The sequence below is a fragment of the Suncus etruscus genome, chromosome 1 (assembly GCF_024139225.1).
Source record: "Suncus etruscus isolate mSunEtr1 chromosome 1, mSunEtr1.pri.cur, whole genome shotgun sequence".
NCBI classification, from domain to species: domain Eukaryota; kingdom Metazoa; phylum Chordata; class Mammalia; order Eulipotyphla; family Soricidae; genus Suncus; species Suncus etruscus.
Genome location: NC_064848.1, coordinates 107,732,836 through 107,747,603, shown reverse-complemented (window position 1 = coordinate 107,747,603; position 14,768 = coordinate 107,732,836). Strand labels below are relative to the sequence as shown.

At 38.0% G+C, this 14,768-nt stretch overlaps 1 protein-coding gene and 1 non-coding gene across 2 annotated transcripts; both read left to right on the top strand.

Annotated features, from left to right (window-relative positions):
- The first annotated feature begins 306 nt into the window (after positions 1-306).
- Positions 307-4,175, top strand: LOC126013754 (uncharacterized protein C2orf78-like). Its single transcript, XM_049776989.1, has 2 exons — positions 307-574; positions 2,401-4,175. Exons 1-2 carry the CDS (start codon positions 307-309, stop codon positions 4,173-4,175), a joined length of 2,043 nt encoding a protein of 680 aa, XP_049632946.1.
- A 9,981-nt stretch (positions 4,176-14,156) lies between these two features.
- LOC126027191 (U6 spliceosomal RNA) lies at positions 14,157-14,263 on the top strand. The gene has a single exon (XR_007502224.1). It is a non-coding gene; the product is annotated as a U6 spliceosomal RNA (small nuclear RNA).
- Positions 14,264-14,768: the final 505 nt, after the last annotated feature.

Sequence of the window (14,768 nt, the reverse complement as noted above, 5' to 3'; positions counted from 1 at the left end):
TCCACAGGCAGTCAGGTTTCAGGAGACATCAGCTCTAGCCACCATGTGTGGCCCCTAAGCTTTCTAAACCTTGTAAGCCATCATCATAATTAACCCTGCATTTAAGCCTGCCTCTTCTCCTTCATTCCTGCTTCTCCCCAAATCTCTCTTTGAATCCCCCTTCTGCCCCTGAGGCAATCCTTTTGTTACCTCCCAAAGATCCTTCCCAGAAATGGGCTGGTCTTACCATCAGGTTAGGTTACACAGGAAGATGGGTGACACTACCCAAGTACTTTTCAGTGGGATAGGACAGAAAACATTTCAAAGATGTCTTCTTCCTGGGGAGACTACTCAGTGGCTGTCACTGACCAAAACAAAGACATCTCTTCCATGTCTTTGGCAACACTGTGTGTTAGGACCCCAGAGACAAAGAGCACAGTTCATCTAAACCTGTCCCTTCCTGTCAGACTTGTTGAGAGGACACCACCTCAGTGTCCACCTCACAATCATAGCCTGCTGTTTCCCTACAAGGAAGGGAGCCAGGTATATGACTATAATCAGGGCACACTGAGGTCTCTCCTCTCTCAAGAACTTGGTAACTTTCTGTAATACTATGACTCCATGTCATATCCTGGAGGTAGGCGCTTTCTCCTACAAACTTACAACAATTCATCCCTTGAAATTGCAATTGTTTTACAGGAGGTTCAGCCCTCAACTAATATACTGCTGGCTGCTAACACTAAAATCAATTACTCTGTGTCTGCACAACCCATCACAGAATCAAGTTTTTAAGGTGAGTACAATCAGCAAAAAAGGCTAGTCAGCACTCAAAATAGAGGGTCAACAGAAGGGAAACAGTTCCTAGACAGGTGACATCTAAGTTCTCTCTAGAAGACTAATAACCACTTCTATCAATCATGACAACACTCTATTGGCATACTCTCTAGAAGAACACCTCATATACTAGACTGGGGGTTATGGGAGGAGAAGAGCCACCTAGGTTTCCATACAGAAAACTATCAAGCACACATCAAGTAGGCCACATTCTGCAAAGTCCTAGTTGATCATTCCCCAAGTACTACCATATAGACAGAAAACTCTCTGCCCTGAACTAGTCTTTGTTTCTTCTGAAGATATATTAGAAATGTTATTGTAATATTACAATTTAATTTTCCACTACCTATATTTTGTACCAAAGTATGGATTTATTTTGGGTTTAGATATCCTGTCTATCGTGCCTAATGTCATTAAAGCTTACAATCTGTACTTAAGTATCCATTCCTTCTTCTAGTTTATTTTATTTATTATTTTGTTTTGCTTTTTGGGCCACATCCAATGATGCCCAGGGGTTAATCCTAGGTATGCACTCAGAAATTGCTCCTGGCTTGGGGGACCATATGGGACACTGGGGGGATTGAACTGCAGTGTATCCTGGCATGCAAGGCAAACACCCTATCACTTGCACCACTGCTCCGGCCTTTTCTTCTGGTTTATGATGTAAACATATTTTTCATAAGGAATATGAAAATAGAGAGAGCCCTATACCTCTGCATTGCATTGAATATTGTACAAATCTCATATATAGGGGAGATAGAGTAGACTTTATCTCTTCATATATATATATGGAAATTGGAATATCTTAATATCTCTGCATAGCATTTAATATTTAGCAAACATATATTGGCAGGAGATAGGATATTTTCCCTGAGAAAATATGAAAATTTGGGAGTACCCTGTATCTCTGCCATAGCATTGACTATTTTACAAATCTCTTACTTGGGGGAGGCAATGCATGTGCCATAGCCAAGAGCTTACTCCTGTATCTCTGCATCTGATCCCTCCTAGTGATGTTTTAGGCTATTTAGGGGATCATATATGGTCCAGAAGATTGAACTTGGCTCAGCTGTTTGCAAGGCAAGTAACTTAATGCAAATTTCTCAGTCTAAAATTTCTTTTTTAATGTAATTTATAGGAACTTCATAAAATATAAATAAAGACAAGAAACAGTGGCAACACAAGATCATTAGTAAGAACTACAAAATTTACAACTAGCACTGGGGCTTTTCCATTATCTTTTTTTGTTTGTTTTGGTTTTTTGTTTTGTTTTGTTTTGTTTTGTTTTGTTTTGTTTTTTGGCTACACCCAGTGACACTCAGGCATTACTCCTGGCTATGCAGTTGGAAATTACTATTGACTTGGGGGACCATATGGGATGCCGGGGAATCGAACCGTGGTCTGGCCTAGGCTAGCACAGGCAAGGCAGACGCCTTACCACATGGACCACTGCTCCGGCCTCTCCATGATCCTTAACATAACCTGTAGCAATGCCTTGCTCATTACTAAAAGGTGCACAATTTCTGCATTGGTGCTTGGGGAAATATAATTGCCTAGAAATTTATCTCTTTCTTTTTTCCTTCTTAGTGATGGATTCCCTGGGAATGCAGACTTCCCTGGGATTGCTACCTTCAAATCAGATATGTTGTCTAACACAAAGTACAGAATTCCACAAGTCCTGCACTAGCAGGAACCAAATATATGAGAGCAACCCACCACGTAAGCTTGGGGATAGTGCAACAGAAGTTCCAGTCCAACATAACCCTTCACTGACTCCAGCTCCAGCTCAAGAACAACCTGTGAAGAAAAATGTGGATGAGATCAAAGTTGACCATTCCGAGTCTCTGGATGCCTATCAGAATCCAATAGTAAACCAGGATACTCTACTATGTCCCATAGAAAACCCTAAGACCCCCCAATTCCAAGCCTTCATTGACTCTCTCAGCCAAGAGCAGCAGCCAGGTTTCGATAATAATGGCCTGGGAAAGAAGAATCTGTGCTTTGAGGATCAAGAAACACTGAAAAGTGGTATAGAACTTAACAATATTTTTACAGACATCACCACATGGGTGGAAGATGAACATCTTCCCCCACTCTTTGAATCCTTGATAGACATTGACCAACCCAACTATCCTCAGGCAATCAACACCACAGATACCATCCCCCTGAATCAGGCACACAAAACATCTAGTCACAGAAGGTTCCCCTCTAATAAAATGAAGAAGAACAAAAAGAAGGCCTTAGATCCTGTTGAGGGTGAGCCCCAGGATAAAATTAAACTAAATATTCCAGTCAGGTTTTTAGGGAAAGAAGTGATCATAGTCAATGCAGTAGCCAATGAGAGGGCTCATGTGAACATGGCCAAACTGAACCACACGCCTCAGAAGATTAGGTCCAACAGAAGCAAGTCCCAGAATCACAGGCAGGAAAAGATGAGAAGAGTCAGAGAGAACAATAACAAGAAAGCTGATGAGAGTAGGCAGCCAGGAACCAAAGTTGAAGCAGAAGGTAAGTCAGTCATTCCACACACACACACAAAACGAAAGACAAATCCCACTGAGCTTAGCCAAGAGCCCTTTAAAAAGCCCAGAAGCTGCTTAGGCACGCAAATGTTGGAGTCAGTGCAAGTTAGCCATGTTCTAGGGAAGAAGAGTGATCAAACACCTGGACTCTCTTCTTCTAGAACCCTAGGTAACTCAAAGAAGCCCAAAGACTTCCAGCCATCCTCTGCTCACAAACCAAGACCAGATGCTATAGGCAAAGGAAAAAGTCTTGAGCGAACTCCAATCAAAACCCAGAAATCAAGCAGCAGTGCTGAAGAGAAATGTCCATCTCTTTCCCTATATGATCTGCCACCTCCTGGGAAGATCAAACTGATCCCTTTGCCTTTTTTAAACTTGGACAAGCATCCTGCTCGACCTGTTTCTCAGAGGCGACAATCTCTGGCTGCACACTGTCCTGCTGCAGCTCACCCTGCCCAAATTGGTTCTACCACTTCAAGTCAAGGAAATTCTCTCTTTTCATCCAGGAAAACTCCTGCATCTTTGACAGGTCTGGCCAGACGAGCTCGGCCCATTAAAGACAACTCAGCTCAACCAGATTGGAAGCAACCCCCTAGCCGGCCTATCCCTCACTCTGCGTCTTCTAGACCTGCTCCAACTAAGACATCAGCGTGCACTTTTCTCCAGAGGAAGCCAGGGTCCACCTCTGTGACCAAGTGCCAGTCTACAGCCAATGCTCAGAATCAGTTTCTATTGCAAGACTTCAGTGTTCAGCCAATTCGTTGGAGAAAGCCCAATGTGCCAGGACCTGTCATTTCAATGCCAGCTCCAAAGAGTAGAGACCAGAGCATGAGGCCATGAAGAGGAAGGCTCAGCAGGAGTGTGAGTATGCTGCGAAGTACACCTCTTCGGGGGAAAGTACTGGTTTTCACTGAGAGAGAATAGCAGACATGAACCTTTCTCGATACTAATAGAGCTATGCGATTTGAGTTGCCAGGACTCTTAGTGCCACTTTAGATACCAAATAATTGTCTTTATACAAACAGGCTTTTCTATATTTAGTCAGATATATTTTTAAAAAATGACATTAGTAAATGCAAAAAAGTTAATAGATAGGTCATAATCTTCTAAGTTTTGAGATGTTCATTGAATATGTTATCTGGAAAGAATGGGGTTTGAATGCTGAATGAGAAAGTAAGAAAAATAAGATGAAAACAAAGTAGGAATGGAAAAATTTAAATAGAGTGAAGGGAGCTTGGTTGAAGGCTATACCACTCCTAGGAATATACCCAAAGAACACAAAAATACAATACAAAAATCCCTTCCTTACACCTATATTCATTGAAGCACAATTTACTATAGCTGGACTCTGGAAACAAGCGAGATGTCTTTCAACAGATGAATGACTAAAGAAACTGTGGTACATATACACAATGGAGTATTATACAGCTGTCAGGAGAGATGAAGTCATGAAATTTACCTATACATGGATGTACATGGAATCTATTACACTGAGTGAAATAAGTCAGAGAGAGGGAGAAAATGATGCAGAATGGTCTCATTCATCTATGTGTTTTAAGAAAAATAAAAGATATTCTTGCAATAATTTTCAGAGACAAAAGAGAGGAGGGCTGGAAGTTACAGCTCACCTCATGAAGCTCACCACAAAGAGAGATGAGTTTAGTTAGAGAAATAACTATATTGAGAACTATCCTAAAAATGATAATGTATGAGGGAAATAGAAAGCCTGTCTAGAGTACAGGCAGGGGTAGGTTTGGGAGGAGAGAGATTTGGGACATTGGTGATAGGAATGTTTCACTGGTGATGGGGGGTGTTCTTTACATGACAGAAACCCAACCACAATCATGTTCGTAATCAAGGTGTTTAAATAAAATATTATTTAAAAATAAAAATAAAAATATTATACATAGCATACATTATATCTTTCTTTGAAAAATAAAATTTAGGGGCCAGTGTGATAGCAAAGCATGCAGGGTATTTGCCTTGCATGCTGATGTCCAAGGTTTGATCCCAGGCATCCCATATAGGTCCCCTGAGCCTGCTGGGAGGGATTTTTGAGTGCAGAGTGAAGTGTAACTTCTGAATACAACCAGATGTGACTCATAAACCAAAAAAGCATATATTTTGAAGAAGGTATATTCTTAGTATGAAGAAGGAGAAATGTAAAATTTCTTTCAAGAAGGTTGTCTTTGTTTCTCATGACCATGAATGGAAAACAAGAAAATCTCTAAAGGTTGTGGTTTGTCCTAACCATACATAATATTGGCTAGGGATCATGAGTGCTTATCAGTGGGAAATGAACTTAACACATGAGCCTCTGTCAATTGTTAACATTAATAAAACCAAGAGAACTATTGTAGCATAAAGCCCAAAGCACCTGGAACATATAGGGAGTGATCACCATGTACTCAGCACCTGTGCCCAGGTGCCTCAGATTCACCCCTCCAGATAAGCTTGCCAGAAATACATAAAGCCGGTATCATGGTGACAATTTATTAATGAGGTTCAACAATGAAGTCTATATGCCTCTAAAATTGTATTTGTAAGATCCCCTAGATGGCCAACCTGGCTTTTAGAGGATGGCTTCCTGTTGCTACTAGTGGAGGGGCCATCTTTCATGGACATCCAGAGGGAAAAATAGGAAAGACATGCAGGCCAAATAAGGGGTAGGGCACTAAAAATGAATATCCAATAGTATCACATTTTCACACGCTAGATTCTACTATGGTAATAATATTCCCTATTTCCCTAGTTACCTTTAAGGAAGGAGTGAAAGAGGGAGACCTTTATTATTTTTTCAAAACATATATCTGCAGAAGTATATTTTTATACTTTTTGAGACTAAAAATTCAGTGGTATTTGATGTGTTTGCAATATTTGCAACTATTAACATTTTCTTTATTATGACACTTTCTATTCTGTTATTGTTTTGGGACCACACACAGCAATGCTCAGGTATTGCTGCTGGAATTCTCAGGAATTCACTCCTGCTGGTGCTCTTGAAGACTTTCTGTGCTCTTGCCTTAGTCACAGCATATAACCTTTTCATTATTTCCAAAATAAGAACCTTCATTATGTATATTGATTATATGTAATGGGCCCCTTTATGTGTAAAGAAAAGAGCTGAAGACTCTGGGCATCATCCCACAACCTGATGCTCACTGGCTTAACAAAGGTACTTCGTGCTAATTCCTCAGTCCTCTACTCCATCAAAAGCACGTGGGGTGTTGGTAGAGGCCTTTGGATTAGTCTTCATATTGCCTTTTAATTAGATCTCTCTCAATTGGTTCCTTTGGTTTATATGTTAAAAAAGATGTTTCCTCAAGGGAGGGTACCAGGACCAAACAGATATATGATCACTAGTAGTAAGCTAGACACAGAGGGGACCACTTACTCTAGCAGCCGGGGGGGGGGGGCAAAGTTGGGGGATAAAGGTTGCAGGAAGGGAACGGGGATGGAGGGAGGACAAATTTGGTGATGGGAATTCCCCTGATTAAATGTTAATATGTACCTAAAATATTACTGTGAAGGATATGTAAGCCAATATGGTCAAAAAAAAAAAAAAAAGATGTTTCCCCATTGTCTCATCTGGCTTTTTCCCCTCCCCTAGGGGGTGGGCTTTGTTTTTCCCATTAAAGGCTGCTGTGGAGGCCTGGAGGAGAAGCTGCCATCTTGACTCATGGTTCCACGTGGTGGAGTAATTGGCTTGTGGGTGAACAGCTTGAGGTGTGAGTTTCTGGCCTGCTATTCCTTCCCAACTGTGTATGGATTATTTCCTGCATCGAAATTGCTACTGGACTCATTTTCTTGTCCTACCCAGACTTGGGGCTTGGGGATCCCTCTTCCTCTCTGAAGATTGTGGAACACGCAACCCACCATTTCACAATGTGGTAGAACCTAAAGAGACAGCCCCATTGAAGGGGAACCTATGGGGAGATGAGTGGATTGCCCCACCCAGATTCAGGCCAGGTTTGGAAGGCCTTTCCATTCCAGGCGACCTGAGCAGCCTACCATAGAAAGTGGGGATAGGGCCAGAAAGATAGCACAGCAGTAGGGCGTTTGCTTTTATGCAGCTGATAGAGGACAGACGGTGATTACATACTGGCATTACATATGGTCCTCCATGACTGCCAGGAGTGATTTCTTAGAGCCAGAAGTAACCCCTGACCGCTGCCAGGTGTGACTACAAATAAACAAACAAACAAACAAACAAAAAGTGGGGATAGTGAAACCAAGGCCAGCCAAGGCCCAACTGATGATGCCCTGACTGAAACGACTACCCACATAAATCAACTTTTTTTGTTCTGCTCAGCTGTTGCAGGACACCATTGCCTCCTTGACAGCTTTCCACCAACAGATTACTTCTTAGACTAAAATAATCCTTCAGATTGGACCTTCCTGGAACTTGATTGGCCGTGCAGAGAGATCTATGAAAAAAGAACTTTGTAGCTCTACAGTCTTATTACAGTGCTTGGTTTATGTAAGAATGTTTAGTAACTTATTTTCCGGTTATGTATATCTGAAGAAATGTTCCAATGTTTTTGTATTCTTAGGAGAACAATGTTTTTATTATTCTAACTCCCCTCTCTCTCCTACAATACCCTGTCTACACCATCTAGTATCTCCCCATCCATAGGTCTTTCTAAACAAATAGAAACGGGAGAGATTTGGATACTTCTAGCCAATGCTTAGAGATCACTCCTTGCTCTCCCTTCCTCTATCCAATTTTTGGAGTTGTAAAAAACAAAAAACAAAAACATATAATACACCTGGCTTGATTAGAGAACCTCCTAGACTTAATTAGCATAAGTATTTTTCGTTTTGTTAAATATATTCCCCAAGTGAATTACCTTTGTTCTGTTCATTCTGGCAAGTAAAAGATAGCAGGGAAATACAGCAGAAGCTTGGCTCAGCTCTATTCACAAAGCTGGAAGCTCCCTGGCCCTATGCTTTCTTCCTTGAATCAATTTTTTTAGCATTGTCTAACAACCCTGCTGCAGACCCATCCATCCAAGATTGGCAAGGGGAGCAGAACACAAGCTCACTATTATTAAAATTTCTGGCTGTGTAAGTCGCATGTTACCTCACCCTCTGCTCATAGCTCAGTTGAAGGGCTTAAAATAGTCATAAAAGTAAATGCAGTTATTGCTAGTCACTAAATCACTATTACTGTGAAAGAGTTATTCATCTTTGACTCATAAATTTTTCATATTCACAAATTTCTTGGAGTTGGTTAACTTGTTTGCTTGAAGGAACTATGACATCTCAGATATTTTAGAGTTCTTGAGAGTCTGAAAATATTAGAATATTTCTAATTAGAGAAATATTAGAATATTTCTTCTAATATGTATTTAGTCTTGGACAGTGACTATAACTAGTCATAGGTAAATTTGTGAAATTCTTGCTTAGCAATAAAATTATTGTCTTTCCAGTAGGAGGATGGAAAATATTCCACAGTTGGACACAAAAATTTATTGAATAATGCCTTATTTTATTTGTTCAAAATATATGCGAAATAAAAAACCAACAAATATAATCAATTAAGGAATTTATAACAGATGTTTATAGAAAATGTATTACTTGGTTAGATTATCAGTGGTGAAGTACTAAACCTTCATTTCTCAACTAGGTACTAGATATGGCCATTTTGGGCCAGAAATATCAAAGGTTCCACAAATAAAATTTGCATAAATTGAGGCCAGAGTGTTAGCACAGCTTTAGGGCATTTTCCTTGCACTCTGTCGACCCAGGACTGACCTGGGTTTGATACCTGGCATCTCATATGGTCCACAAGCTTGCCAGGAGCGATTTCTGAGCACAGAGCCAGGAGTAACCCCTGAGCATTGCCAGGTGTGGCTCCTAAACAAAATATAATTGCATAAATTGTAAACCACAGCATAAAATTAGGGATAACAGGGGACCAATTCAAGTTGAAAGGGGCTCACCGTCTGAACATATTGAGAAATATTGGCTTCAACAGTTTATTATATTACAGTTTGGTCATTTCTTTCTTATATATAGTAGAGAATGATCTTTTTATTTTTAAATTTTTTAATGAAATCAAAGTGAATTATAGGTCTTTCACAGTTGTATTCCAGGTACATAGTGACAGTGAATTAGGGCCTTTTCCACCACCAGTGTTGACCTCCATCCATCCCTCCACCATAGTTCCCAGCATGCTTTCCATACCTCCACCCTTAGCCCCCTGGACTGCTAGTGTAACAGGTTCATTTTTGTGTATGGCTTGAGATAGTTTGGGTCTCTTGATTCTATTGTCATTAATTTTGGTTTGGGTATTTAGATATGACCATTTTTTATTTCAACTCAATGCTCCTGAGACCACTTGGCCCCTGGGTCCCATCTACTTCTTTTTTCTTTTCTCAGTTTGTAGGAGGACATAGAAATATGAGGTAGAACAAGATGATTCATATTCTATCATTCTGTAAAAAAAAGACAGGTGCCCCTATCTAGAAGCTATAAATAAAATTAAAATAAGAAAAGAAAAGAAGAAAAAAGGGGGCAAATGTGGCTTTTTTTTTTTTTTTTTTTTTGCATAGGCACATTGAACATTGGGGAAAATTAGAAAGGAATTTCCTAGGCCTAAGAGATACAAGGGTGTCTTTACCCTAGATGGATACCGTCATGAGACTGACTATAAGCTCTGAACATGTTAGTTGTCAAAACCCAAGGTCTTTCTTTATGGTCCCCAGATAAGTTTTGCCTATTTGCAGTTGTAAATGTTAGTCTTCTGTAATTAGAGATCTTGGTTTTTGCACATCTCCTAGGGCAAAGTCTGGGATAAAATCTTTCTTTATGTCCTAGGAAAAGTTCTGCTTAGTGGCTGTTATTATAGTCAGTTTTCTGTAATTAGAGATCTGATTTTTGCAAAGATCCCAGGATGGAGAGTCATCTGATTTTATTTTACCACTTGTTAGTGAGGTAAAGCAACCTGTCCTTATATCAAGTTTCTGCTGTTTTCTCATCATTAAGGAGTCATTTAAACGAAGTTACCTTGGAGCAATTTGGTGCCAGAGCAATATTAGAGCCTGTGGGGAGGGGGGAGTTGTTGGAAGGAGCTTGATTCCTGCTTCTGGTGCAGGAAACTACCAATTCTAAGGTAGGAATTCAGGGTACAGAGTTGGATGGTCAATATCTGATCAATTAAGATCTAAGTCAAGTCCTCATGACAAATGTTCAGAGTGGAATGTACCCCTGCATTATAAAATTTATGGGTTTTATCCTTTATCCCTATTACATAATAACTTCTTTCTTTATATAACATTTCCCCATTTTAGTGTGCCTATGCAAAAGGGATTGATACCATATTATGTTGTTGTTGAATTTGTGGGTAAAAATAACATGCTAACAATTAGAGAAGGATCTTTTCCAGTCCTATTTTCTTACCTTTTCACAATCTTCTTCTTGTGCTTCTTCACATCTACTTACCCTATATTTCTGACCCTGTGTAAAAGTTTCTCTTTCATAAGTACACCAGTAATAGTGGATGAGTGCCCATCCTCATGACTTCATTGTTCCTTATCTGATTATATCAGCACCATTTTTTTCCCCAAACTATCACATTCTAAGTTAATAGCAGGTGGAACTTTCAACAGATGAATTTCTGGCAATAATACTGATACTACTCAATTATTTTGTCCCTAGGCAATAGATTGAAAAAAGAGAAATGAGATGGGTGAATTCCAGAGAAATTTTATTTGAGAAAAGAAATGGTAGAACAAGGAAGCTGAGGCTTGAGGTAACCTTAAGTACCTTAAGTAATATGACCAGGAAAGGCCTCAAAATTTTTTCAAAATCTCTTAACTAGACTAGAGTTAAGAATGAGTATTCTGCATTGACTTTGAAACATGCAATATAGTGATATAAAGGGGCTGGGAAAACAGAATCTTTGAGAGTGTTATCTTCTTCATATCCTGAGTGCCTTTTAGGATTTTTTTATTAAGTTCATTATCTTTCTATTCTTACCTTATTTCCCATCTATCACTATATTGCTAATGCCATAACAGAAGGTTTGAATGCATTTATGCTTTATTTTTTCTTTGGAAATACTATTATATTGTTATTTTTTTTATTTAGGTCTACTCCCCCTAGATTCTTTTTTTTCTCTCCTTTTGCTTTTGTTTTTTGTTTTTCTTTTCTTCTCCCTTATCTTCTCATGTATTTCCAACAGAACTACATTATTGGAATTATCTTGTTCAGCCTCACAATTTGAGGGGGAAAAATGGATGGTACCAAGATCAGACAGTTGAATGAATATTTAGTGTAAATAAAAATATTCAGACTATAACACAAAACCCATAGTCAATGACAACAGAATCAATACCCAATTTACAACAAGCTATACAGTTGGGGGAACAGTTACACTAGCATTAAGGGGGGGTAAAGGAGGGAGATATGGGATGCACACTGGGAACAGGGGTGGAGGGAAGACAACACTAGTGGTGGGAATGCACCTCATTCATTGTCACTATATGTCTTAAATATTTGTGTGAAATAATTGTGATACACTTTGACAACAATAAAAATTTCAAAAAATATTTAAAAAAGGCATATTTTTAAATTTTGAAATATTTTGTACAATATATTTTATAGCTTTACTCATAAACTTCACATAAATTTACTGTTGCTTAATGTTATTTACATAATTTTTAATCATCAGTGAAAGTACTTACTAGCTAATTTAGTGGAGACTGTTTCCAGTTACAAAAACTAGTGGCTGTTATACTTTTCACCCATTTCATCTTTTTAGGATGTGTGAGTTTGAAGTCATATTTGCAAAATTATTGCATGTGTATTTACTCTTTAGGCCAGTATCCTTCAATTTAGAGTGGTTTCTCTTCTGAGACTTCTAAACTATTTATTATATTTCTGGCTCCAATACTTAACATATCTACTGTACTTCTTCCTGATTATACGGAGACATTGAGTGGGAGTTTGTGAGTGATGATTTCCAGTAAAATGTAAAGGTATTTGTAGTGTTATAACAGAAAAGAGTGCTTCAGTCATGAGAATATAGGGAACCAAAAGAGATAAAAGGAAGAATTGAAAACAAAGACTACATTCTAAAACATTTCTTTCCAACTACTTTACACTGGAAGAAAACTTGTTAATGAATAACCACTATTGAACAGCTGCCATAAAAACAAACAGAGAGCTATTCTACTACTAGTTACATTTTCCTGAAAAGATTACTCATTTATTCCTGAAAACTCAAATATTCCATATTATTCTAAGTATAGAATGGAGAGGAATGTTTAGGTAACCTTGTCAGACCAAACGAAGTCAGAAAACAGGAATATGAAGAAAGCAATGATGACCACAAATGAAGGAATCTAAATCCAAGAAAAAGAAAGGGATAGAAAGGAAGTAAGTCTACATTTGATGTGGGAAAATTTGTGGTTCATTTTACTAAGCTCCACTTGAGAGCTAACATGTTAGTGAAGGTCAAAAGAATTAAATCTTGTGTTATTAGACATTCTAGTCCAATCCAACTTTCTTTATTTTCTCTCTCTTTCTCTTTCTGTTTCTCTCTTTCTGTCCTTTCTTTTCTTTTTTTAAACTTCCTTCTTTTTTTTTTTCTCACTTTTATTCCTTCTTTCACCCTGGTTATCACGAAAGACTAAAATTTGATGTAATTATTTGGTTAAATATCAACAGTTTAGAAATCTTAAAGATATAAGACACTCTATTGTCTAACAATTATCTTGTATTCAGTAGTCATTTGTTATTTTCAGAAGTCATAAAGTAAATTCCAAATAATTTTTACAAAAGCACATCTCATGCGGTGGCACTAGAGGTAAGGTGTCTGCCTTGCCAACGCTAGCCTAGGACTGACCACTGTTCGATCCCCCGGCATCCCATATGGTCTCCCAAGCCAGGAGCGATTTCTGCGCGCATAGCCAGGAGTAACCCCTGAGCATCACTGGGTGTGACCCCCAAAAAAGCACATCTCATTAATCCAATTTATTTACTTCTTTATATATGTATTTAGTTTTCTTTTTCTGCTTCTTTTTGTAAATTCTATTCACAATTTCTCCTTCCTGCAGAAGGAGTTAGAGAGTCATGATCCCACAAACAAACCACTTTATTAATAATATGTTGTATTCAATTAACATTAACATTCAATATTTTATTAGTATGTTACATTTTTCCTCTATTAGGCTTTGACATAGTGAGTAATTCAGTATGTTTCTTAGTGGTTCTTTTCCAATTTAAAATAAATATTTAAACATCTAATAGAATCTTCATTTTAGAAGTTCATGTATATAGACAATTAGCACTATAGTTTAAATTTGTGTAACCTTAATGTTGTAAAGCCAACCAAAGCAAAAAGTATGAATGAGTTCTGCATAAATTGTCTTAAGTGTTAATTTGAATAAAGAACTCATTGTTAATAACTAAAGCTAGAGCATTTTAACATTTTCATGATTTGAAAGACTACATCTGAGAAAATAAAGCATTTTAATTTTATTTTTTATATTTTTGAGTCCACACTTGGTAATACTTAGAGCTTATTCCTGGTTCTGTGCCAAGGATCTCTCTCCTGATGATGTTTGGGCAACTATATGTGGTGCCAGATATCAAAACCAGGTTGGCTGTTTGCAAGACCCTACCCACTGAACTACCTTTATGGCCCAAATAAAGTATTTTAAATAATAGCTCATAAACAATTAAACTTAAATGTTCTGTTGAATCATAAAAATATTAACTATTTTCCTTTTGCCTAAATAAATTTATACTTTGAATATCTGGTAACCAGAGCAAATCACCAAGAAAATGATTAAAATCAAGATACACTACTTAGTGCTCACTTCGGCAGCACATATACTAAAATTGGAGCAATACAAAAAAGATTAGCATGGCCCCTGCACAAGGATGACCTGCAAATTCATAAAATATTTCATATTTTAAGAAGATATGAATAAAATAAAAGATACAATACCTAACCAGAAAATAGTTTTATACCATATACCTGAAAGACAATTATTATCCAAAATATATAATTCATAAAGCTCAGCAACAAAATAAAAATGAAACCAGGGTCTGGAGATATAGTTTACCAGGGTTAAGGCATATGTGATGCACACTGTGATTCAAATCCTAGTACCACCCACCTATGGCACCCTGAACCAGGCACTGCCAAGACTGAGTTCTAAGCACAGAGCCAGGAATAAGCCCTGAACACGTTGAAAGTGTCTTACAAACAAAATAACCTTTTAAGTAAAAGAAATAGTGGTTCATGTATATCTATATATTAACACAGTGTAACATTACTCAGCTATAATAATAAATGAAAGCGAATGCAATGAAAGGGTTGTATCTTAAGAAAAATAAGTTTGAAGAGAAGGTTAACACTAGTCTCATTCATACCTAGTATTTAAAGAGTAAAATGATGAATAGACCAGCATTCAGTGA

What these genes read in the sequence shown, in the direction of transcription:
- LOC126013754 (XM_049776989.1), top strand. Translation starts at nt 307, where the DNA reads ATGTCTTCTTCCTGGGGAGACTACTCAGTGGCTGTCACTGACCAAAAC. An exon ending in TCTCCTCTCTCAAGAACTTG is followed by an intron (nt 575 to 2,400) that starts GTAACTTTCTGT and finishes TTTCCTTCTTAG; the next exon opens with TGATGGATTCCCTGGGAATG.